At 39.5% G+C, this 26816-nt stretch overlaps 1 protein-coding gene across 1 annotated transcript in view; it reads left to right on the plus strand.

Annotated features, from left to right (window-relative positions):
- The window catches only part of SLC35D2 (solute carrier family 35 member D2), a 48450-nt gene extending 22278 nt beyond the window's left edge, over positions 1–26172 (plus strand). The window contains exons 5-12 of the mRNA XM_038525503.1: positions 1770–1841; positions 2737–2805; positions 7288–7390; positions 8688–8780; positions 13976–14043; positions 23430–23508; positions 24539–24621; positions 25458–26172. Coding sequence (XP_038381431.1) covers positions 1770–1841; positions 2737–2805; positions 7288–7390; positions 8688–8780; positions 13976–14043; positions 23430–23508; positions 24539–24621; positions 25458–25560 — 670 coding nt within the window. The 3' untranslated portion in view covers positions 25561–26172. The remainder of the gene's footprint in view (positions 1–1769; positions 1842–2736; positions 2806–7287; positions 7391–8687; positions 8781–13975; positions 14044–23429; positions 23509–24538; positions 24622–25457) is intronic.
- The last annotated feature ends 644 nt before the right edge of the window (positions 26173–26816 follow it).

Raw genomic sequence — 26816 nt, forward strand, 5'->3', positions numbered from 1 at the left:
TTAGGGGGGAAACATTCAGCTTTTCATCATTAAATATACCTTTGCTTGCTTTTATTTTTTTTAATTTTTTTAAAAAGATTTTGTTTATTCATAGTGACAGAGAGAGAGAGAGAGAGAGAGGCAGAGACACAGGCAGAGGGAGAAGCAGGCATCATACAGAGAGCCCGACGTGGGACTTGATCCAGGGTCTCCAGGATCACACCCTGGGCTGCAGGCGGCGCTAAACCGCTGCACCACCAGGGCTGCTCCTTACTTGCTTTTAACAGACATCATCTAAAAATACTTTTTGGAATTAATTGACTTTTGGCTTGCTTTGAAAAAGGCACTTCTAACCATTCTCATAAGACATCTTTAAGTTGTGGATATAAAGTTCCTGAAAATTCATTCCTACCTGCTCTCTGGATGTGGTGTCATCGATGACATGAAACCCCTCCTCAAGTCTGGTTATGAGGAGCTGGCCACTACCCTCCTGGGTCTGGTTCTCACTTTCTTTCTTCAGGTCACCATCTACTCAGGGTCATACCTGGAAGCAGATGGAAGTGGGCTGTTCCAGCCCAGGCAGTTCGTTGACTGTGCATTGAACTATGTCTTGGAGTCTCTGGCTTTTGAGAGCCACTGAAAGGTTTTTAAGGATTTTTAAAAGACAGTGAATATAGCTTTATTACATAAAATTTTGGGGAAAAATAATCCATAATTTTATCCTTTAACATACTATTTTAAATGTTGATTTCAGTCTTTTCCCATATGTAAACTGTCTTGTTTCAGTTGTAGACTACATGGTTCTGTGTCCTCCTTGTTTTATTTAATATTCATTTTTTAAAGATTTTGTTTATTTATTCATGAGAAACAGAGAGAGAGAGAGGCAGAGACACAGGCAGAGGGAGAAGCAGGCTCCATGCAGGGAGCTCAACATGGGACTCAATCCAGATCCCGGGATCACACCCTGAGCCAAAGGCAGATGCTCAACCACTGAGCCACCCAGGTGTCCCAGTATAAAGTTTTATATTATATAGGTAACATACCATGTTCCCTCAAGTAGATGTGTCATATTTATTTTATCATTATTTTATGTGACTTTTAAGTTATTTTTGATGTTTTCCCCAAGACACAATTGCAGTGAACATATTTGTGCACATGATTTTTTTCTTTTGTATTATTACCTTTGGTTAAGTTTCCCAAAAGAAATAATTAGGTCCAAGTTTAGCACCACTGAATGACTGTTCATACATAGTTTCAACTTGATTTGACAAAGGGTGTGTTTGTTGGTTTACATTGCATACACTCTTTTAGAATGGGCTTTGTAATTTTAGCACAATCTTTGCAGTAGTTGAATAGCATGGTTTTTAAAAATTATTAATAAGTGAAAAAAATTGCTAATAAGTGAAAGTGGCCTGAAACTATTTTTTTTAAAGATTTTATTTATTTATTCATGAGAGACACAGAGAGAAAGAGAGGCAGAGACACAGGCAGAGGGAGAAGCAGGCTCCATGCAGGGAGCCTGACATGGGACTCTATCCTGAGTTTCCAGGATCATGCTCTGGGCTGAAGGCGGCACTAAATCGCTGAGCCACCCAGGCTGCCCGGCATGAAACTATTAAATCTCCATTTCTTTTTATTATTTAATGTGATTTGCTAATAGCATATGTGAGAATTAAGGTTAATTTCTTATATTTAATTTGGAAAGTTAGTGGGCTTAGTTAAAAATGTAAAATATGTTTAAAAAAATACTTGGTGTCTGATGTTATTATACATGAATCTTTTCCCAACAGCTTGCCGATGTTCACCGTGCTCAGGAAATTTACCATTCCACTCACTTTACTCCTGGAAACCATCATACTTGGGTGATTTTTGTTTTTCCTCTATTCCTCTAGTGTCTTTCCCTTCACCCCACATTATTTTTGCATAGCAAATTCTCAACATCTATTTTTCCAAATAGTTAACTTGAACTGCTAGTTGCAGTAACTTAGGGCCCCTTGGTTTACTCACTTAAAAGTATCTCCTGTTTCCATGATTTCTTAAGAACATAATGAGTGACTTTTTTTACTTTTTTTGCTTGTAACTTTATATTTAAATGTTTATAATAGAAAATTATTTTAAAAACGCAACAATGCACCAACAAATGTAAATATGTTTCCTAGATGGAATATACACTGATTTTGGAATACAGAGGAAAAATTGTCCATGTATACATACCAGATCGGAATGCAGGAAATCACAGAAATCCATTCTGCTGCAGTGATTATGATGTAACATAGGAATAAATTAATAAAATTTAATTTAATTTTTATAAAAATCTTTCATAAAGATACTCAAGCTGATTTCAAAAAGATGATTCTTAATTTTGCTGTGAAGATTATTTAGCGATGAAATTTGGATGATGGCTCAGTGTTCAAAGTCCTGCTTTTGAATTTTACCTTAATCTTTGGGTGCTTGATATAAGACTGAGTAGAACTGCTAGCAGGGCCTCTTCTCCATTTTGTCATACATCTGTCCAATGAGAACGGAAATACATTTATATTAGATGAGACAGCTGATTAAGAAATAGATTTGGTGTGATTTATTAACCCACTTATAGATACTTACAGTGCTTTCTTTATGTAAATTGATATCTGTTTGATGTTAGCTATAAAACTGTGAACAATGTCTATATTCAGTTGAAGAATTATAATCCATGTGTTTTTCCTCTCCTCCTCCTTTCTTTTTCTGTCCATCCATCCATCTATTTATTTATTACAGGAAACAGTATTCCTTGAACATCATTGCCAGTGTTTTTACCATCATACTTGGTGCTTTCATAGCAGCTGGGTAAGACTTTGGACTGTTTCTGGTCAATAAGCTCTTTGTGCCTCTGACAATAGGCCCCACCCCGCCCTCATTTTCCATTTTCCATCTGGCTGCAGTTCAATTGAGCAGCCAAGAGACAAGTCTGTTGATGTTAGTGGATTCCCCATGTGTTCCTGTGAAAGTCAGATGGGGTTCCAACTTGGCCAGAACATTTCTGAGAACGTATAATGGGAACGTTAGAAGCTATGAATATAGCTTTTCTTCATAAAAAGGAATAAGCTATATGCTTTTATTACTGAGTGATTGTCTTCAATACAAAAAATTTACTTGAAAAGTTCTTGGGCATTTGGTCAAGAACAACAGCTTTATAAAGCCCTTGTATGCTGATTTGTTTTATCACCTGGGATGTCTTAGCAGTCTGTTTCCAAGGGTGGGATACTCTCATTAAATGTATTTGTATATTTGGGACATGAGCCAGTGCATGACCAAATTGACCCTTGAGCAACACAGGGATGAAGGGCTCAACAACCCTCCCCCACAACTCTCCGCACCCACATAGTGGAAAATCCAAGTGTAACTTTCGACTCCTTAAAAATTTCACTACTAATAGCCTATTGTTGACAGGAAGCTTAACTGATAACATAAATAATTGATTAACATGTATTTTGTATGCTATGTGTACTATATAGTGTATTCCTAAAATAAAGCAAGCTAGGAAAAGTGTTAAGAAAAACCTAAGGAAGAGATAATACATTATGCTACTGTACTGAATTTATTGAAAAAAAATCTATGGATAAATGGACCAGCACAGTTCAAACCTGGGTTGTTTGGGGTCAACTATGGTATCTTATTCGGTAATATGCAAGAGCAGGAATGAGGACTCCCAGGTTTGCATTTGAAAGCAGACCCTCAGACTCCTGGCTTTTATATCCTAGTGGTTAATAAAGTATGTTTGGGTCCAAGACTTAGCCTGGCCCCTTGCCAGCTCAACCTCTCTGTGCCTCAGTTATACTCATCTGTAAAGTAAAGAATGCAATGGAAAAGAAAAACCTACCTGAATGAAGGGAAGAATGCCAAGATTGGATGAATTTCAGTTAACTAGTTTCCTTAACTGATTTAGAAATCAGAGTTCTGGGGGTGCCTGGGTGGGCTCAATTGGTTAAGCGTCCAGTTCTTCATTTCAGCTCAGGTCATGATCTCGGGGGTCCCTAGGTTGGGCCCTGCGTCTGGCTCCATGCTTAGTGCAGAGCCTGCTTCTCCCTGCCCCTCTCTCTGCTCCCTCTCTCTTTTAAATAAATAAAATCTTTTTTTTTTTTTTTTTTTAATAAGGGTTCTGGATCACCAGTTGCAAAATAAATAAGGATATGGGTATTATCCTAGTCTCCTGGCTTACTAGCTATATAATCAGGACAGGCTATTTAACCTCCTTGCACCCCAGTTAGTTCAACTAGAAAATGAAGATTAGAATAGACCCACCTAGTAGGGTCTTTGTGTGAATTAGACGAGATAACAATAAACTGAGGTTTACACGAGTGCGTGGCCAAATTCAACAGAAACATGTGGAGTGTTAAGTCGTGGGCTGCCTGGCGCCCTTCCAGGTGCTGGGGAACCCAGCAGGAAACAGAATGGACACGGAGCTTCCTTTTTACTTGGCGGAGACAATGATCAAAACAGAAGATATAGCAGGCCAGATGGTGACATACTAGCAATCTATTTTTTACTATAAATGTGTTTAGCCCTTTGTCTGGACCAAGGTTTGTTATTTCTGGTTTCGTGTGTGATGTCCTCGGCCACGGCCGACTTGAGCTCCTGCAAGCACTGGTGGAGCCCACAGGCCCAGCAACATTGATAGCCTGTGTCTTCATGAAGATTCTGTTTCAAAGAAGTCAGAGGAGCAAAGTGGCTGAAAGAGGGAGGCCCTGTGTGAAGAGTACACCCATCCCACAGGGCCTTGGGGTGTCCGCTGGGCAGCCTCTCTTTTCTAAGCTTCTTAGAGCTCAGTTTGGAAACTCCTGACAGAGCCAGTCATGCACTTTTACAAGGTAACGGGTCTGTGGAGCCCTGGTGAGGAGTGGCACTTCAGACGCTGTGTCTTTCCAGGCCTGGTGAATAGAAATTCAGCTCATCGTTACCACATGTGACATTCTCATGAGCCGAAGGGGTAAATAGGGTTTTGAGAGCATCTAACTTGCCCCCAAGAGCTGGCTTGGAAGAGCACTTCTGGACTCTTCCCTTCCTCAGCACCCAGAGAATGGGCACTGTGCGTGGGGGACAAGCAGCCTTCGTAGCTGCAGGCCTGCCATGACCCCACTGTGCTGTCCTCCTGTGGATCTCCTCATCCAAATGCAACTGTAGAACTGGTTCAGTCAGAGGGGCCGGGTTGCACTGCTGCAACCAACAGCTCCCATGTCCACACCCCAAATGTGTTCTGATCCTGCCGCCCACTCAGACCAGCCGAGCTGGGCTTAAGGCCACGGTGGGGCCATGGCGGCCACGTCGGGGCTCATCGTAGCTACTCAGGGGTGAGGCTGATGGAAGCCCTGCCTTAGAAGGGACGTCCTTACTTATCCAGGAGAGAAGAGGGCCTGTGGGCAAGCCTGCTTTGGCTTTTCAACCTTTTGCCTGGAAATGCCATGTGTTGTCTTCTCTTACATTTTATTTGCCAATGCAAGTCACGTGGCCAGAAAAAGTTGAGATACTATGTCTGTAAACAGCCCTAAATGGCAACTACAAGAGTTAAGTAACCGTGAATTGGCTTTCATTTATTGAAGCAAGTAAATTCTTTTCAAGCTTCTGTGCTTTTACCAGTGGCCTAAACAACTGGTGCTGGGGACAGTGGCCCCTGGAGCAGGAGGCCTGAACTCTGGGAATTGCCCTCAGGCTCTCTGAGGGAGTGAGTGACTCCCTTCCCCTCCCCTAGAACCCTGGCTTTTTTATCCATTCAGCTTTGCCATTTTATGGAACAGCAGACTCTTGTTAACATGGAGCCAAATGTGTGTAGACATGAGATTTGGGAGATTCTATTTCTTGTGATTGAGCCCAGAGATTTTGATTTATGATGATCTAAAGTGAATTTGCATTCTTACAAATATATCATACCAGCAGGAGCCTCAGGCAAATTGGCCTAATTTGCATTCAGATTTTGATTAATTTTTTGCCTCTTTATTTCCTTCTCCTCAGTTAGAAATAGCCTTTAAAAAATTCATTTGTTAAATATTGCAGGGGATCAGGATATGCCACTCCAAAATTTGCCGCTTTGGCATAAACATTATTTTGAACTGGTGGCATTAATTGAGAATCAACAGATGTAGGAAGAGTTCTATCTTCCCCTTTCCTGCCTAAAAGCAGACCATAAATATCCCTTTGTAGAGGTGGTCTCACCTGCACCCCCCACCCCCCCTTCTCCAGTAATAGGAAAGCAGTTCTTATCACTGGTGATAGAGAATCGGTAGCAAGATGAGTCTGCATAAATACAGCTCCTACAATAACCCTTATCTTCAAGTAGTTTCATCCATGAATTTCCTAGCCCTTTTCCCATAATTTATTTGTTCCTTGGAATCCAAACTTCTTCTTTTTTAAAATGGTATATAAGCCTTAGAGTCTAATTACTTATTTGAAATTTTTTGTGAACTCCCGTATATGTAAAATATTTACTTAAAGTCATATTCCTTTTCTCTTGTTAACCTGTCAGTCAAACTTGAAGGCTCCAGTCACTGAACCTAAGAGGGTAGAGGAAACCTTGATGCTGGGTATTTATGAATTATGACATGGGTCTGGTACTGTCTGTAAGATCAAGTGTAGTAGGTGAGTCATATCATGGCTCAGCCGCTCTCTCCTTCCTGTGCCATATCCCCCTGAACATTTTTATACTAGTATTATTTGTGTAAAGTGGAAATTGAAGAGAAGAGGTTTCAAAAGAATGGGGCGAAAGGAACCTTAGAGAAGTTGCAGAGAAGGAACGGATCTCTGCCTTGCCATTCTGCTGGACAGGGGTGGAGGGTGCTGGTGGATGATGGGACCGGCTGGGCACCAGATGGGGGGTGTCAGTTCCTCATTGGACCCTCTTTGCCCCAGTAACTGCTCAGCTGTCCCCAAAGGACTGTACCCTGGAGATGGCCCTGTTGATTACAATAAGCAAAGCCACTGGGTGGGTTGGACAAACCATTCCCCTTAAAAAAAGCAGGGCTCACCAATTATTATGCCGGCGGATCTTTAGCCAAAGAAAGGGCTTTGCAGTAAAGGAAGATGGCTAATGTCCCTCTGGTTTTAAGCCATTCATGATTAAATTGAAGCCACCTGATGGCCTGGTTTTGTTTTGTCTGAAGGCAAAGCAGAGGAATTAACCACAGAAGGGGAAAAATCTGCCAGAGGAAGAAAAGGTAGTTACCAGCATCACAAGTGGATTTGATTAGGGAAAGATAAAACAGGCAGGCAGGCTTTGAAGGCCAAGTTGTGTTGTGAGTTTCTGAATAATCGTCCTCCTTTTTGTGTTCTCCCTCCCAGTTCTGACCTTGCCTTTAACTTGGAAGGCTATATTTTTGTATTCCTGAATGATATCTTCACAGCAGCAAATGGAGTTTATACCAAACAGAAAATGGACCCAAAGGTACCAGATCTTCACTCCTAGGGTTTTTGGGCTTTTGTCATCTGGACCCTGAAATTGCATGTGAAAAAAAAAAAAAAAAAAAAAAGATTGTAAAGTTGTCATATAATTTAATTTACATGGTACGCTTTATAAATCACTAATTTCTTTTCAGTTATCTTTTTCAGTCTGTATGGAGTCTTGTGACCCCTGAACTTGCAAAGTTTTGGGGTGAAAATCAGGGAGGGAAAAGGTACCACTATTTTGGATGCAAAATCAGAATATAGAAAGAGATTATTTTGAAAGGCCAACTAGAAGAAGTTTTTTCGCCATCCTCCTCAGTGACCAGGGCAAAGTCAGGGGTATTCTAAAGCAACTGAGTTTGAGTCTGAAGGTGTGGGTTACAGAGAGGAGTTGTGCTGCTGACGGGTCACTGTGACTCGGACCGACTTCTCCAAGGGTCAGATTCCTCTGTGGAGTGGCCCAGGTTGCAGGGCCGACCCAGCAGGAAGTTCCCTTCCTGGCAGTGACTGAGCAGGCCCCCCATGGCGACCAGATGAGTGCGTCTCGATGGGGCTCCCCCCGAGTCCAAGTCCAGGCCCCTGCCCACCCTCCCCACTCCCCCAGCTGTTTCAGAAGCTTGGGAGGATGAGCCAGGCATATGTTGCTTTGTTCCAAGTTCTTTGTGTTGAGTGAGGGAGTTTGCTCTGATGGACAGATTTATTTCTATGAGCTGTTTTTTTTCTGTGCGGACTCCTTTGTTTTTTACTGGTGGCAGTTTTACAAAAACAGGTTTGTTGCCCTTTGAGGGTCACAATATGTCACCATTCATGAAAAATGGTGAAGTGCTGTAGTCACATTAATGCAAGATTAGAAAGCAAGAAACCTGATGTTTTAACCCTGCTGCTCCTTAACAGAAAGAGCAGATGTTTTTAAGGAGTTCTGTTTATATTAACATTTTAAATGTTCTTTATTTTGTTCCAGATTTCCTATTTTGAATACAATACTTTAAAAAAATACCCAATTAGAATGTTAGAGATGGGTGGGACCTCAGAGGTCCTCCATGTTCATTTGTTTTATTTCCCATTTTTGTGTAAAACAAATGTTTATTTTGCTATCATGATGTACTTGAAGGGAAGCCTTTTACATGAGGAATTTGATTAAAAAAAAGGAATTTGCTGAATATATTCCAATATAAAGTTGGTCAGAATAATTTTTTTCAGAATAATTTTTAACTCAATAAATACATAGTTGTATAATTGGCCCTTGGAAATCTGATGCTTTATATTTCAAAAATTCAATGTTTTCTTTGTTTTTATAGGAGTTAGGGAAATATGGAGTGCTTTTCTACAATGCCTGCTTCATGATTATACCAACTCTTATCATCAGTGTCTCTACTGGAGACCTTCGACAGGTGAGATGGTGACAGTCATGACATTCCTGCTGAGCAGTCTTTTAAAGCCTTAATAGGTAACTTCTGGTGGTAACTGCAGTAACCAGGAGTACCAGGAGGGCCCAGGAAAGTAAGGTCTGTGATATCCAGAGTAACACCTTTTGGCACAATCCTTTCTGTGCTGTTTATTTTTAGACATGTGGGAAGCAGCAAGAAGTAGTCAAAAGAACTCTGGACTTGAAGCTTTTTTTGAAAACAATCACAGCAAAAATCTGAGTTTGAGTTTTAATATCCCTATTTGCTGATGTTGGATCCTGGGAAAACTAACTTAGAAGGGGATTTTAACAGTTTTAAAATGGGTTTATCTGCTACCTTTATAATGGACATTTTGAATCCTATGCAAAGCAGAATCATTTAATGGATCTCACATACCCACCACCCAGTGTCAACACTTTTTGGCATTTTGCCATTCTTATTTCATCTATTCATTTTTCATTTATTCATCTGCTTTCATTTTTTTTCCTCCTGGAATATTTTAAAGCAAATTCCAGACATCATGGCATTTTGCACCAAAATATTCCAGGACATATATTTGAATTTTGAGAATGTGTTGTGCATTTGGCATTTGCCCTGCTCATGTGTCTGCTGCACACAGATGAGAGACAAGTAAAATGGGCAATTAGTAGAAATAGAGGCGGCCCAGTTGGAGGGAGTGAAGGCCAGTCTCTCAGTCTACAGGGTTAATATTCACGCCGTAGCACCCACAGTGATGGTCTTGAAGTGTGTCAGCCCCTGCCAAACTCTACTTTCTCATAAAGTTGCTAGCCACACCACTTCTAAGAATTTTGCCTGTATCTCAAGGGAGATGTTTAAGTTCATGTGAGAAAATTTGCTAGGCAAAAATGATGGTTCGGCCTGGCCTCTGCCCACAGAACTAGCCCTCAGACATTAACTCTCCTGTTGCTCCATCTGGTGTGCGGTTCAGAGGGGCCCTGTGCAAATAGCATGCCCCCTCCATGTGCCAGTGTTTATGAGTTTACTAATCATCATGCTTCTGTGGTGCACACAGGTTGAGTAGATCCCATTTGTTGGAATACTTTGAGAAGGCTGCAGGCTCCTGTGGGTTCCTTGGGTGGATGTCAGGGCTCTTGTTCTCTCTCAAAGCTATACTTTCTCATTTGTACAATTTCTTTCCAAAAGAGGGGACAGCAGAAGGCTTAGCAGCAGGGTTATGAATGGCATGGTGAGCAGAAACTGAATTTTAGGTTACCTTATGAATTAAATCCGCTAGATGTATCATCTTAATAATTTATAACATTGTTTCAGTAGGAATGTATGTTCCCACATCTAAACCATTGCTTTATCAACTTGTGGCATGTGCTCTCAGAAGTTTCACCTGCTTGTGGGATGCCCAGGTGGGGCACCTGTGTGGCTTGTGGGGCGCCTGGGTAGCTCAGTTGGTTGAGTGTCTGACTCTTGGTTTCAGCTCAGGTCATGATCTCAGGGTCATGGGAAGGCCCCCCCCCCCCCCCCATAGGCCCTGCGCTCAGCAGGGAGTCTGCTTCAGAGTTCTCCCCCTCTGCCCGTCCTCCCTCTTGTGCATGCGCACATACTCTCTCTCTCTAATAAATCTTAAAAAAAAAAGAAAAAAGTTTCACCTGCTTGTAATACTTAGGATTGCAGAATTATTATACTTTCTCAATTAATACTAAAGATAATATCTAATATTTACTGAGAACTTATTCTGTCATTGTTGAAAGCATTATACGTTAACTGTTTTACTGCTTTCCACAACAGTGCTCTGAGGAGAGGGTACTGCTAATTAGCTTTTAGACAAGGAATCTAGAGCACAGTGTTTAAATAGCTTCCAGGTACAGGTGGTACATCCAGGCAGCCTGGCTCTGGAGCACTTCCTCCACTGTAATCCTAGTTACTTTATTGTATCTGAAAAGTGTTTGTTTCTTTCCTTCATGCATGAAAAACCATAACCCATCACTTATGTCTTAGAAAGTACAAGTGGCCAAACATATACTTTAACTTATTAAATAGTGGTGTTCTAGGAGAATATTATGCTCCTATTCTGGATTTGTACTGAACTATCTCAGTATTTACCCTGTGTAGCCTCTTCTGTTTGACCAGGTTCCTAGGATTTCAAACAGAAGATCCTCTAGGTATCTTAGAGCCCCCCGGTTGTGGTTACTATTCACTGTAATTCCAGATGGATCAGAGCTAAATATATAGATTTATTTAAAAATCTGTAAGAAAATTATAATTTAGATAAAAATAGAATGTGTTTATAACTGGAAGAAAGGCCTTCTATAAAAATGACAAAATACAAAGTCATAAAATTAAAACTTTGACTCTTTTAGAGATAGGAGATGCCAAAAGATATGGGATACTTATTGTAATCATTTTTAAAACCCTGTAGAAAAAATAATGACACTTTTTACTAGTAAGATCGTTCTGCTGTGTTCCATTGAACCATGACAAGCTTCTTCCAATTGGTTACTTTTAATCATGTTTGAATCCATTTTAGTTGTGAACCAAATGATACAATAAAGAAGAGAACTTACGTAATTAGGTATGTTAGTCTCTAAAATTGCATTTTAGGGATCCCTGGGTGGCGCAGCGGTTTGGCGCCTGTCTTTGGCACAGGGCACGATCCTGGAGACCTGGGATCGAATCCCACATCGGGCTCCCGGTGCATGGAGCCTGCTTCTCCCTCTGCTTGTGTCTCTGCCTCTCTTTCTCTCTCTCTGTGTGACTATCATAAATAAATAATAAAATAAAATAAAATAAAATAAAATAAAATTGCATTTTATTTGCCCAGTTTGGTGTGATTGTACAAAAATGGATGAATTAGGGTGAAATGTTAACTTGTTAATAGAAGAAGTACTTTGATGAGTCATTTTTTCCTGTTGACTGGAGAGTATCAGAGGTTGTGGTAAGACTGGTGCATCTGACTCACTGCCCTAGAGTTCATACCTGGACCTTGGACTTATGTGGTCAACAAATCTGGTAACAGCACCTTGATTCTCTCTGATTAGCATAGTCAGCGATACCAGCAACTCTTGTCAACAGATTAGGCCCCTGGAAAATACTGATTGAGTGACCTTTCTTTAGTCAGTCGAATTGCTGCAGTCGGTTCAGAGTACATTGTTTATTACAGCTGATGAATAGGGATAAATAGGACTTATTTTTCTGATTAAAAAACCACATATATGCAAAACAGATTCACACTCTACCATAATTTTATAACAATAGCAAGTCATAAGGAAGCAGTACGTTATTGTTATTCATCTTTTTTTTGCTTTGTTTTTTTTTTTTTCAAAGATTTTATTTATTTACTTGAGAGAGAGCATGAGCAGAGGGCAGAGGGAGAGGGAGAAGCAGATTCCCCGCTGGGCAGGAAGCCTGACACTGGGCTCAATCCCAGGAATCCAAAATCATGACCTGAGCCAAAGGCAGATGCTTAACCAACTGAGCCACCCAGAGGCCGCTGTGTTTTAAAATAAATGTCATACTATATTATTTTTTACAATGCCACCTGTATAGCCTCATCATTATTAAAGGAACAAAATCAAATCAAAATCTGTTAAAATTTAGGTTGGCAAAGAATCCAAATATTTTTATGAAAAGTACTGTGTATCCCTTAGTGGTTTATATAGTATCAGGAATACATAGTTTTTTACTGTTTGCAGAAATACTTCCAGCTTGTTGAATCAGTGTTTTCCTACTCTTGGTTTGAAGTTTAGAGCATATGGTTTTCGCTTATTGCCAGTATTATTTTAATTTTAGATATAGAGTGTTTTCTATAGTTTTTGTTTGGTTTTGATCTTTGCCTTGGATTTTTTTTCTGCTCCTTTGATTGGCTTGTGCTTGCCAGTAAGACAGATTTATATTTATTATTACTTTTCTTTCACCAGTAAGCTTTAAAGAAAATAATTTGATGATGGAAACCTTCAAACCTATACAGAAGGAGAACAAGTAGTATAACAACTAGGTTCAACAATTATTAACATTTAATGTGTCTCTTTTTGTTGAGAGAGATGAGTGAAGTCTTACCAATGAAACAATGACAAGTATGGCAAGGATGTATTAATTAGAGGAAGAGAATTCCATTCTAATTGGCTTAAAATTTTTGAATTATAAACTTAACAAAGATTTAAATAGTAGTTTTCAATCTATAAAGTTACTAAGACATGGCTAACAAGTTTTATCTAGTAGAAAGTAAATAGAACTTATACTGAATTATGTTGTTCAGCACATACTTAATGTATAATCTTGAGTCACTTTATAATCATTTTTGGATGCAAAGGACAAATTATGAATAACATGCTCCTTTTTATTGTGACCTATCATTTAAAGAAGGTTAATTTCATTTTCTCAGCTAAGGACTAGTTCTTGGAGAGCTGAAACTGTCTCATAAGCTTCTTTGTCCCAGCTCTTCCACCCTGATTACTTGCTTGCTTTGTAAATAGCAAATAATAGTTTATTTGTTTATAATACTTACTAAACATTTAGAAATTCTTCTTTTTTAAAGACTTTATTTAATTAATTTATGTATTTATGTATTTATTTATTTATTTTAGAGAGCATGAGTAAACAGGGAGAAGCAGAAGGCAAGGGTGAGGGCGAGAATTTCAAGCCAACTCTCTGCTGCATATAGAGCCCAACATGGGGCTCAGTCCCTTGACTCTGAGATCATAACCTGAGCCAAAACCAAGGGTTGATGCTTAACAGACTAAGCTACCCATGCGCCCCAAGCATTTGTAAATTCTTGAAAACAGTTCATGGACTTAAAATTTTCTTAACCTGCTAACATCACTAATTTTATAATAAGATTTCTTCTAAGATTATTTATAAAAAGTAAACCCAACCATAATTTTGTGAGTATGGATTAGTAAGGAGACAGTCACAACAGCATAGCTATGTTGTATACATGACACCTGCTGAGTTCTAAACAATTTCATTAAATCCTCACCTTGACCTTTTGAGGAAGTTTTAAAAAAAGATCCCTGTTTTGTCTCTGAGATTCAGGGAGTAAAAGCAATCTGCCCAACATCAAACAATTGGTGTTGTCTGGGATTTTTTAAGCTGTATTTCTTGTTTGGGAAAGTGGTTCCTGTATTAAAACACACAATTTGGTAAAAGCCATAGATTTGAACTGCAATATTATTAGTCTAATCATTGGTTTTCTTTCTTTCTTATAATAGGCTACTGAATTCAATGAATGGAAGAATGTTTTATTTATCATACAGTTTCTTCTTTCCTGTTTTTTGGGGTAAGAAACCATGCATAATTAGAAGCTTGATCTATGATATCTATTGACAAATCGAATCAAAATATACATTCCATCTGCTCTGTCAGAATCCCTCTGTCTGTGCTTCTCCAGATTTCTCTGGAAAGGACCCTTGCAGCAGAGGAATAGGACTCAGGGTCCCTGGGAACATCACCTAAAAGACTAGTAGCAAGCAGGAATCAGTTTTATTTTTGACAGTCATGCTAATGTCACATTCTACTCCAAAATATGATGTTGCCTATTGATTTCTGAAAGTTAGTCTGAATGACATCGGTTGATGTATCAAATTTAGTACTGTTCGTCATCTTGGGCATGATGTCCCAAGTTTTTCAAGATTTTCTACCTCACCTAAATATGTAGAAATGATGACCATTTACTCTAGTGCTGTACCTGCTATATTCAGGGAAATTTCTGAGGTGAGATGTCCAGGCCATTATATTGTCCAATAATTTTAGGCTTTTGTTCTTAAAATTTTCCTTATTTCTGTCTTCCTTTTGAAAAGCCATGTAGCTTGTTTTTGTTTTTTTTTTTCCAAAAGCTTGAAAATTCCTTTTCATGAACAGATAATACACACACCTAGTAAATAATCCAAGAATTGCAACAGAATGCCCGGGCAACATAAGCCCCCCTTCTTCCCTGCCCTCTAGCACTGTGGTTCGCCTCTCCAGAGGTCACCACTGCTCAGTCTTTGGAGTATCGTCCCTGAGCTGGGCTTCCTGCATATACAATACCTGTGTCTTATCCCATATGGAAAGGTGCTTTGAATGACTGTCTCAGGAAATTACTCATCAAAATATTTTTCCTGTGAAGAAAGATGAGTTTCCCCCCTTTTTTTTTTACTTCCAATACTATAATTTTCATTACATTTATTTATTTGTTTGTTTATTTATTTATTTTTAAGATTTTATTTATTTACTCGTGAGAGACACACAGAGAGAGAGGCAGAGACAAAGGCAGAGTGGGAAACAGGCTCCATGCAGGGGGCCTGACATGGGACTTGATCCCGGGTCTCCAGGATCACGCCCTGGGCTGAAGGCAGTGCTAAACCAGGCAGTGCTAAACCGTTGAGCCACCCACGCTGCCCTTTTCATTACATTTAAATGAACTAAGAGCAACTCACAATCTCTTTGATCAACGCTTAAAAATTCTCAAACTTAATTTTAATTGCAGTGATTAGTCACATAAAATAAAAACATTTATGTATATCTTCCATTTCACTAATTCTTTCCTTAGCTGTGTCTGATTTAATGTTTAGCCTGGTGATGGAGTCTTTAAAAAAATTTTTTTTTAAAGATTTTATTTATTTATTTATTAATGAGAGACACACAGAGAGAGAAGCAGAGACAAAGGCAGAGGGAGAAGCAGGCTTTATGCAGCAAGCCCGAGGTGGGACTCAATCCCAGGACTCCAGAATCCTGCCCTGAGCCAAAGGCAGATGCTAAACCACTGAACCACCCAGGCATCCCTGATTTTTTTTTTTTTTTAAAGAGAGAGTACATGAGTGGTGGGTGGGGGGGTGGGCACAGAAGCAGAGGGAGAGAGAGAATCTTAAGCTCAGCATGGAGCCTGATGTGGGACTTGATCTCACTAACACGAGATCATGACCTGAACCAAAATCAAGAGTCAGTCAACTGACTGACCCACTCAGGACTTTTTGATTTCAATAAGTTTATATTTTGTTTGTGAAAGTTTCACAGTTGTTGTTTTTTTTTTCCTCCAAACTTACTGTTCATTCCTAGTATTCTCTCATTGGTGATCTTTGTGATTGTTTTAACTTTCATTTATTTAAATGTTATACACATAGCTATTCTGTATCTAATGATTTCAATATATGCAGTGTTTAAGAGTCTAAATATATATGTAGAATGTGACTGCCAAACTGTGTGTGGTTGGTGACTTGTGATTGTGAGCATATTGCTTCAGTCTTAATATTGTGGGCTGATTACCAATTTTCAAATTGAAAATTTGAGAAACTTTCCTGTAGAGAAAAATTGCTTTTGCTCCAGCTGGTATCCAGGTATTGCCCCTGACCTGCACCACTCCAGGCATTTTCGAGGGTCTGGGCTCAGTGGGCTAAAGTGTAACTCCCAACTTGGAATTTGGCTCAAGGTTCCCTCCCTCCCTCCCTCCCTCCCTCCCTCCCTCCCTCCCTCCCTCCCTCCCTTCCTTCCTTCCTTCCTTCCTTCCTTCCTTCTTTCTTTTCTTTCTTTTCTTTCTTTCTTCTTCAGTGCTGCTCTGCTAAGGTCTCTGCCCTGAGGCCCCACTCTTGTTCCATTCTAACTGCTGCTCTGACTCCTGCCTGGTCCTAATTCTTTATCACTGCATCCAGTTACTCCTTTTTTAAAGAAGGAGAGTTTGGGTGCCCTCTTGTGACCTCTTCCTTCTATTACATACATAGTTCACCCTTGAACAACACATGTTTGAACTGTGTGGGTCCATTTATGTACAGAGTTTTTTCAAAAAATATATATAGTACTGTAAGTGCATTTCCTCTTCCTTATGATTTTCTTAATAACATTTTCTTTCCTCTAGCTTTCTATAGTATAAGAATGCAGTGTATAACACACATAATATACAAAATATGTGTTAATTGACCATGTTATCAATCAGGCTTCTGGTCTACAGCAGGCTATTAGCAGGTAAGTTTTGGGGAAGTCAAAAGTAATACCTTGGATTTTTTTACTGTGCAGGGGGCCGGCACCCAAACTCCTGCAGTGGGTCAACTGTACTTTACCTTCAGTGGTCAAATTTTAATTCTGAAACGGCTCTGGAAGGAAGCTTCAATTTTGGCATGTTGGATTTTTCAGAATCCTTTATCAAAGTTTCTCATTCAAAGGATTGAGTCATTTATTTCTTCACTGTAAAAGAAGCCATTCTAAGCTGCTGAGCACATTTTCGGTTTTCAGAACAACTGGTACTAGGCTCATCTGTCTCTTTTCTTAGTCCCTGCTCAAGGAATGACTCGAGGCTCATATATATGCATCCCACCCCTTGATTTCAGAGGGCTCTGATGCTCAGCTTCTCACTTTTTTCACTCTTTCAAGTTTGCATTTCAAACTTGCTTTTTCTAACCACTAAACCTCTATCCCATGTTGAAAACATAATTATAAAATTTTAATGCTTTAAAAATGCATGTTAAAAAATTAAAAAAATAAAAATGCATGTTAAGTGAATGGAATGGTGAAAAAAAGCAGACTTTTAATTTTCTTTTGAGTTATGATGGAAAGACTGTTTTCAGAAATGCTATTTGTAATCAGGAGTTTGTAAAGCATATGATGGAGTTTAATTATGTCAGGAAGGTAAACTGGATTGTGGGTACTAAGATAGTTTAATGCAGGCAGAAATAAAATATAGACAAACCTGAATTGACTAACTCGATTTTATAAAGCTAGCTCTGGGGTACCTGGGTGGCTCAGTCAGGTAAGTGTCTGCCTCTTGATTTTGGCTCAGGTCAGGGTCTCAAGGTTGGGAGATCTATACCCACAGGCACAGTGCTCAGTGAGGAGTCTGCTTGAAGATTCTCTCCCTCTCCCTCTCCCTTTGCCCCTCCCTCTGCTTGCACACACATACTCTCTCTAAAATAAATAAATCTTTTAATAAAATAAAATAAAAATCTAGCTCTGCAAGTCTTTTCAATCTTGCTGAAAAATTACAGGTTCTGGTTCATTCATACCAGCTGCTGGCAGTAGCCCTCAGGCCTTGGTGGTGATTAGTCCAATCTGTTTCTGCTCCAGTAGCAGACCTTTTGTTCTCAGTGATGAAGCAGTAATATATTCCTTAATAAAAACACAAAAGTACCAAATATTTTCTAATCCCAGGATAAAAAATATTCTCTTCCTTAAAACTTCCCTGATATAGGATTCTGTGGATAGCACAGGGCAACAGAACTTCAGAGAGTGCAGATATTCCCACATTCCCAATAAACCAATCTTCATGTAAAATCAGTGCCCTGGGAAGATGGACCACATATATCCCATGACTTTGACATCCCTGGCACACCACAGAGGCCTTGGGTAGGAGTGTGTTCTTACTAGAGATGAGTGAGATGAGATTACTTGAAATTCTTTGAAATCTGGAATTGGAGTCATGTGCTCGGGTATCACTGTGGTTGAGAGAAGGGAGATAAATGTGGCCTTTTATTATCTGAACATTTGTGTTAATTTATATAAATGCTCCTTCATGGAATGATAACTGTTGCAAGTTGTAAATGAGGTCATTTGAATTCTATTTGTGACTGCCATGAGTGTGCCATACAGCCTTGGGTAGATAAGTTATTTTTCGTGTCATTTTCAGAAATAGTAAGAACCTTGGAGCAGGAATTCTGCTCCAGGGGTTTCTATGTGAGCACATCCATCTCTTGGGGACCTGTAAACCCAAACATACGGCTGGTATATGTTGTCTGAATGTATATCACATACATGTGCTATTATTTTTCAAGTGTACATAGAAGATATATGATTTAAAAGTTCAGAATGGCAAGGAGCTACTGATAATTCAGCAATACTTTTAAATATCTTTGCATTTTTTTAATCCATAGATGCTAAAACCAAAACTACTGTCATGTGGAGGTGGATATTTTTAGTGTTAAAAGTGGTATGTTTTCCTTTGTACTGAATTAGCAGAGGTTCTTTTAATTTAGAAACTTAGTGTTCTTAGCCAAAGGATTATATAGGAACATACTCTCATGTAGAAATTTTTTCTTAGAAAATTGTAATACAGATTGTCCTACACTGACTACTTTGCGCCTTGTGGTTTTCCCCTTATCTTCTCTGGGGACACCTAGTGGACACGCTGATAAGTGCAGCCTCTTTGTCTGCAGGCCCCTTAGGGACAGTGGCTCTTTCAGGCACCCCCAGGCCTCAGAGAGGGGTTCCTCCTGTGCCCAGCCCAGCTGGTGAGTTTGTGTCCTAGCTGTCCACACTCATGGTGGATAGATACTGGAATCTTATATTCAAGGTATCAGCCAATTCTGATGCAGGTGGAGGTGATTTCACTAAAAGGTAGGATGGAGAAAACATTGCATATTTGGAACCCTGGAGTTGGAATTTTTAAACAAAAATAAAAATAACATCCATGATTGCCTTGGGTTGAAGTCTGCAGGACTTCATTTAGGAGGCCTGCAGGAAACTTTTCTGTTTTCCCTAAGTTGGGGTAGACCCCCTCCCTGTGCTCTTATCTCTAGTATTTTATTAGACTTACCTCCTCCAGGGTGGTTGCTGTGTTATGTACTCTCACTATCTGGGCAAACACAGTAGGTACTCAGTAACATTACATTGAGGTTTTTTGTTTGTTTGTTTGTTTGTTTTGAGATTTTAAAAAATTTATTCATGAGAGACACAGGGAGAGAGGCAGAGACGCAGGCAGACGGAGAAGCAGGCTCCATGCAGGGAGCCGGACGTGGGACTTGACCTCAGGTCTCCAGGATCATGCCCTGGGCTGAAGGCAGACGCTCAACCGCTGGGCCACCTGGGCGCCCCACATTGAGTTTTTTTTTTTAGTCTTTTAATTTTATGCATGAATAGGATTATTTATGGTTCCTGGGGCTCTGAATTAATGTTGAATTTATTAAAATTATAAACATTTAAAAAACTTAGATTTTGGGGCACCTGGGTGGCTCAGCAGTTGAGTGTCTGCCTTCGGCTTAGGGCATGATCCTGGGGTCCTGGGATCAAGTCCCACATCAGGTTCCCCAGAGGGAGCCTGCTTCTCCCTCTGTCTGTGTCTCTGCCTCTCTCTCCGTGTCTCTCATGAATAAATGAAATCTTAAAAAAAAAAAAAAAACAACTTAAATTTTTTTAAGTTCAATTTATAAATACTGTTGCTCTATAAAGCTAGTAATTTTTGTATTACCATAGAACATTTACTTTCATTATTTGATTAATGGCTTCTTAACTCAAGTTTAGTTGATTAAAATCTCCTGAACAATTTACTATAAGTTGGTCTTGTTTACTACTCAGTGAATTAAAAAAAAATTAAACATTTTAAACACCACTTACAAATACGATTCACCTGATATTTCTCCAGCTAGTCCAAGCCCTAATGTGGCCCTGCAAAGTTTATGAGCCAGGTTGCTTTACATACCTAAGCAACTCTTTGAAATCTAGTAAACCAAACTTAGAAATGTGATGTCACCTTCTTTTTAAACATCAACTACTGTGTTCGGACTGACTCAGATTATTTTACTTCTTGCAACTGAAAATTGCAAATCTAATCCCAATTGCACATTTCAGTTTCAAACCACAGAGGTCAAGACGTTGGGTCCTCGAACTTGTCAAATTGCTGTAATTACCTTAATAACAGAGACACATGTTATTCTGAAGATTACAGAATTTCAGTTTGTAATTGAGTTTATTCCCTAACATACAAGCTTGGTGTACTTTATCTCTAAGATTTTTTTCTTTACCATCCCTGGTAAGAAACATACTCAGGCCAAAAGCGTTTATTGATTTGTGATCCAGATTCTGTTACTAGTAGGGATTCTGACCTGGACCAGGGGCACTAGGTTTCTGCAGGAAGAGGCTACCTAACACACAGGGGCTGAGCCCATTCCTTAGAGTCTGATTCCCTCTGTTCTGCCAATGGGGGATCCAGCCTTATGCTTCCTAACGGGAATGTAGCTTTAAAATCCAACACACCTAGGATCTCTCTGTATCCTTTGGGCAGATGGAATTTTGTACCCCACTTAGGTTATTTTCTTCAGTTCTTGATTGGAATGAACATATTTCTTCTGATTAGATTCTGTGTTCTTCCCTGTACATATGTATTCTTTGGCTGGTGCTTGGTCCCAATTCTATAGTCATTTTCTTGACATAAGCATCAATATAGTGCTCAGTGTTGAATGCCTGGTGAACTAACTTTGGTCCAAGGGCACAGGAGTATTATTGGCATGTGGAATCCATTAGTTTATTTCTTTCCTTTCCTTTCCTTTTGTGTACTCTTTAACAACCCTGTTTCACCCATTCCCACCCACCTTCCTTCTGATACCCATCAGTTTTTTTCTCTATTGTTAAGAGGCTGTTTCTTGGTTTGTTTCTCCTTTTTTTTCCCCTTTGCTCACCTTTTTAAAAAATTTCACAGATGAGTGAAATCATATGGTGTTTGTCTTTCTCTGACTGACTTACTTCACTTAGCATGATACACTCTAGTTCCATCCATGTTGTTGCAAATAGATTTCATTATTTTTGATGACTTTGTAATATTCCATTGTGTGTAAAGACCACTACTTCTTTATCCATTTATCAGTGGATGAACACTTCGGCTGCTTCCATAATTTGGCTGTTGTAGATAATGCTGCTATAAACATCAGGGTGCATGTATCCCTCTGAATTAGTGTTTTTTTGTATTTGGTGGGTAAATACCCAGTAGTGTGATTACTGGATCATAGAGGTGGTCCTGTGTTTAACTTTGAGTGACCTCCACACTGTTTTCCACAGTGGCTGCACTAGTTTGCATTGCCACCAACAGTGCACAAGTATTTCTTTTTCTCCACACCCTTGCCAACACTTGTATCTTATGTTTTGAATTTTAGCCACTTTGACATCTCACTGTAGTTTTGATTTGCATTTCCCTGATGATCAGTAATGTTGAACATCTTTTCATGTGTCTCTTGGCCATCTGTGTGTCTTCTTCAGAGAAATGTCTGTTCATGTCTTCTGCTCATTTGTTAAATGGCTTAATTGTGTTTTGGGTGTTGAGTTTTGTAAGTTCTTTATGTATTTTGGATACCAGCCCTTTGTCAGATATATCACTTGCATATGCCTTCTCCCATTCTGTATGTTGCCTTTTAGTTTTGTTGATTGTTTCCTTTGCTCTGAAGAAGCTTTTTATTTTGATGTAGGCCCCATAGTTTACTTTTGCTTTTATTTCCTTTGTCTCAGGAGAGCTATCTAGAAAGATGTTGCTATGACCAATGTCAAAGAAATTACTGCCTGTGTTCTCTTAGGATTTTTATGGTTTCAGGTTTCACATTTAGGTCCTTAATCCATCTTGAGTTTATTTTTGTATATGGTATAAGAAAGTGGTCCAGTTTCATTCTTTTGCACATTGTTGTCTAGTTTTCCCAGCACCATTTGTTGAAGAGCCTGTCTTTCCCATTGTATATTCTTGCCTCCTTTGTCTACAATTGACCATAAAATTGTGGGTTTGTTTCTAGGTTTTCTATTCTGTTTTATTGATCTATGTGTCTGTTTTTGTGCCAGTACCATACTGTTTTGATCACTACATTAATGTAACTCGAAGTCTGGAATTGTGATACCTTTGGCTTTATAGGATTGCTTTGGCTCTTCTGGGTCTTCTGTGGTTCTATACAAACTTTAAGGTTGGTTGTTCTAGTTCTGTGAAAAATGCTGTGAAAAATGAAATTGTTACAGAGATTGCATTAAATGTATAGATCACTTTGTTTGGACATTTTAACAATATTCTTCCAATCCATGAGCATGAAGATGTTTTTCCATTTCTTTGTGTCATCTTCAATTTCTTTAATCAATGTTTTATAGTTTTCCGAGTAGAGGTCTTTTACTTCTTTGGTTAAGTTTATTCCTAGGTATCTTATTATTTTCAGTGCAATTGTAAATGGGATTGTTGTTGTAATTTCTCTTTCTGCTGCTTCATTTTTAGTGTATAGGAGTGCAACAGATTTCCGTACATTGATTTTGTATTCTGTAGCTTTCCTGAATTCATTTATCAGTTCTAGCAGTTTTTTTTTTTTTGTGGAATCTTGCTATATACAGTATAGAATAAGTAGTATAAACCTGCAAATAGTGAACGTTTGACTTCTTCCTTATCAATTTGGATGACCTTTCTTTTTGTTGTCTGATTGCTAGGGAATCCTTTAACTCTCTTCCATCCAAAGCAATGCTTTGCTGATTTTCCCTTCTAAACACCAGTGGTTCTCAGCTGGTAGCATGTGAGAATGACCTGTAGAGCTTTGCTACTGCACGCAGCCAAGGACCCCACCTCAAACCCACTGAGGGAAAACTGTCACACATCATTGTGTGTTAAAAGTGTGCCGGGTGATTCTAATATACACAGAGGATTAAAGACCACCGTTGTGACATAGCTGTTAAAAGATTTCAGACAATTAAAAAAAAAATCTCCGTGTTCTTACCCTCTTTACATGGAAACATAATGGGAAATGCACAGACAGAATGAAAAGGATACCGAAGGTAGAAACTTTCACTAATGCCCAGCTGGACCACTTTACTGTACAAAGATGGAATTATAAAGGAGATGTTTTAAGGTGTAGGTTATAAAATCTTTTCTTTTTTACTTGTTTAAAGTACTTGTGGGTGGCTCACGTGCAGATTCTTCTTCATCTGTTATACCTGGCACAGTAAGGCATGCATCTGGCGCTTCCTTCCTTGATCCAGGTTTCTGCTGATGTATTCCACGGTTCTGTGCAGCTATTACAATTCAGCCCTCACTACAGCAGTGGTTGGAGCCATCAAGGTAAGTGGGTGAAGACTTGGGTGTTGGGGAACTAGCTGTGAATCCAGTTATCACGAAAGAAGCGGAGTTCGATTTTATTGTGGTAACGGAGATAATGCAAGCATGGAGGCTGGTGACATTTTCAGCTGTAGCTGGGTGATCTCTTCTTAGATCTTCTTATCCCCTAATCCATAAACAGAGGGCTCACTAATTTAAAAAGGAGAGACAAATTTTAATGTTTACTTTGGGGTTGATAGGAGGGGATGGTCTAGGCAAATGTAGTAAAAAAAGCAAAGCAGAAAAAGTCCCAAATTTCTGCACTCACCGACATATCTTATTCTATACCTTGCTTGTACAACTTGGTTTTCTGGGAGAACCTGTTGACTAAGAAAGGGAAGCCTTGTGAAGAACTGCTTTTAATCTAGATATATGCTCATTTGTAAGGTACTAAACTCATGGATTGCATGTAGGTATGTTTTGTGTCTGTGCACCTGATACACAGGAATGAAGAGGGGGGTGTCCTGTGTTCTATGCTACAGTTGCTTTGTTTTCCTATTCACGTGGATAGAGTGAGAAAGACCACCTGCTTTAACAGTAGACTCCTCCGTTGGCCACCTAGGTCCTTCTGGAATGCTCAATGCAGGGCACTGCTTGGAATTCGCTGGATGTCTAATCTGTGCAAGTTTAGGGTCCGTATGATTAAAATTCACCACCCAGTGATGGTAAAGAGATGGGATCTGGAAAGCTGATGACAACTCAACTCATATCTCTTTTCCTATGTATTAATTGTAAGGGGCATGAATGATGCAGGGTTCTGTAATTATCATGCCATGGTTCACATTCTTTATAAAGCCATATGTAATGGTTTTTTATTCATTTATTCAACATTCTGTGAACAGCTCTGTGTACAAGTCTCTGGGCAAAGTAAAATATTTAGTTTCAGATTTTACCATATGTATTTTATGTATGGTAAAAATATATATTTACTATATGTATTTTCCCCCTAAACCCTTCACTTTGAAAATGACTAATCCTCTCTCTTTTTCTGCAGAATGTATCCATTGCCTACATTGGGATGTTAGTTGGTGGAGACTACATTTTCTCTGTGTTAAACTTTGTAGGGTTAAATATTTGGTAAGTGGGATTTCTAAATGAACATCATTTTAGTAAAATCTGAATTTTAAAAAGTCTGATTCATCTATTATAAGTGAAAGAATGGGAGGTGTTTTGACATTTCTGTTTTTGAGATAATTTTACTTAAATCCCTCAATTCATCTGTTTTTATGACATGTTCCTTCATATGGATTGTGGGGACATGTATGATGAAAATTCAAGGGGCTGAGATCTGAATTTAATCCGTGTGTCTTTCTCACAAAAAAGTCTCCTAAGTTATCTGTCTTCCTTTTGTGAAGTGGGCCTTACTTATGTCCTGCTCTGTCAAAGCACCATACACTGATATTGGGAGGGGTGGCTGAGATACCTTTGAAAGGCATTTTGGGATCCTAGATGTGGGATACTGTCTTGGATAATAGTATAGTTTATTCAGCAATAAACAAATGTTTATTTTCTCTTCAAAGTTTTTTTTTAAAGATTTTATTTATTTACTCATGAGAGACAGAGAGAGAGAAGCAGAGACACAGGCAGAGGGAGAAGCAGGCTCCATGCAAGGAGCCCGACGCGGGACTCGATCCCGGGACTCCAGGATTACACCCTGGGCTGAAGGTGGCGCTAAACTGCTGAGCCACCCAGGGATCCCCTCTCCAAAGTTTTGTATTAGATATGATCTATTCTTTTTCTGCCTCTACAGATTTCTAAATAAGAGGGGGTAATTCTCATCAAGTAATCTACAAACTAGGAGAAAAACAGAGATCTCAATAAGCTGGCTATATCTATAAAGATGTATATTTTATGAAGATCTGGTGGTACTACCTGTGAGATTTATTTATTTTCACTTCCCCCCCTCCTTTCAGCATGGCAGGGGGCTTGAGATATTCCTTCTTAACTCTGAGTGGTCACTTAAAACCTAAACAACCTGTGGATGAAGAAAACATTCCTCTGGATTTGAAGAGTTAATGTGAGGCAGAATTGCAGACTGGCTTACAGACTGGGGACATGGGGAGGCATTCCCCCCATGTAGGAATGTGAATCCAGATGTTCTGGTCATGGACAGCACTCACCTCCCCACCCCCACCCCCGGTTAAAGAACAACAGGAACATCTGCAAAATGTGAAGAGAATCTACCTCACATGCCACTGCACAGTGAGCCATCATCGGCCCTGAGAAACTCATCCTGGCAAAGCCTTACCATCTGAAAGCAGATCTTTCAGAGTAAACCGTTGATTAAAGGGATTGTAACCCAGGGTCTTGTTTGGGCAGAGCACTGACTGTTTGCTCACTCATGCACAGCTCTGAGCTGCTGTTTGCCAGTACCACATGTGCTTCAGAGGACGAACAAGGCCGATGGTGTGAGAGTGATTATTATCAGCACGTTGGCCTTAACTTCAAGGATCCCAGCCAAAGCAAAGTGCCAGTGAGAACATTTTTCTTCTCAGTTTAAACAGACATGTCTTTATTTTAATAAAATTAGCCAAATTAACTGCAAGTTATTTGTTAGCTCTGATTTGATCATATATACTGGTATCTTTTCCCAATCATCAAAGCAAAATAAAAAATAATTTATATGCAGCCTCATACTGTGATATTACCGTAGATAGACAGGAAGACTCTGCCTGGAGGAAGATATTCCTTTTAAGGCTCATGCTGGAAAATATTACAAAATAACTCAGTGGGGGAGAAAAACCCTCTATGTGTCCTGTTCACATTTCAGTAGCTTATATTTCTTTCCCCACCTTCCCAGGTTTGTTCAGTGGGCTTTGAAATTCAGATCACTTGGATTTTAACCAAATGTATATTCCTTCATGGACTCGTCTGGCCTCCCAGTGGTGTATGGGCAGGAGCCCTGAATGGAGGAGCGTTATTATTTTTATTAACATCAAAAAATGAGCTGGGGTGCCTGGCTGGCTCAGTCGGAGGAGCATGCAACTCTCAATCTAGGGTCATGAGTTCAAGCCCTGCGTTGGGCATGGAGCCTGCTTAAAAGAAACAAAGCAATGGGCTGTCCCTGTTGGGGTTCAGGTGTCAGGTAAGGCCCCAGTCTGGGAGCCTCGAGCCCTTCTAATCCCACCTCTACCACTAACCATCCAACATCCTCACAGCTTACCTCGCCATTGGGGTCTGCATTGCTTTATTCTGTAAAAATTGAGCAGGATCTCCAAATCCCTTCTAGGTCTCACTTTCTCAGTTTCTAGAAGCTGAGTCAAATGTGTGGC

The sequence above is a fragment of the Canis lupus genome, chromosome 1 (assembly GCF_011100685.1).
Source record: "Canis lupus familiaris isolate Mischka breed German Shepherd chromosome 1, alternate assembly UU_Cfam_GSD_1.0, whole genome shotgun sequence".
Classification (NCBI taxonomy): Eukaryota; Metazoa; Chordata; class Mammalia; order Carnivora; family Canidae; genus Canis; species Canis lupus.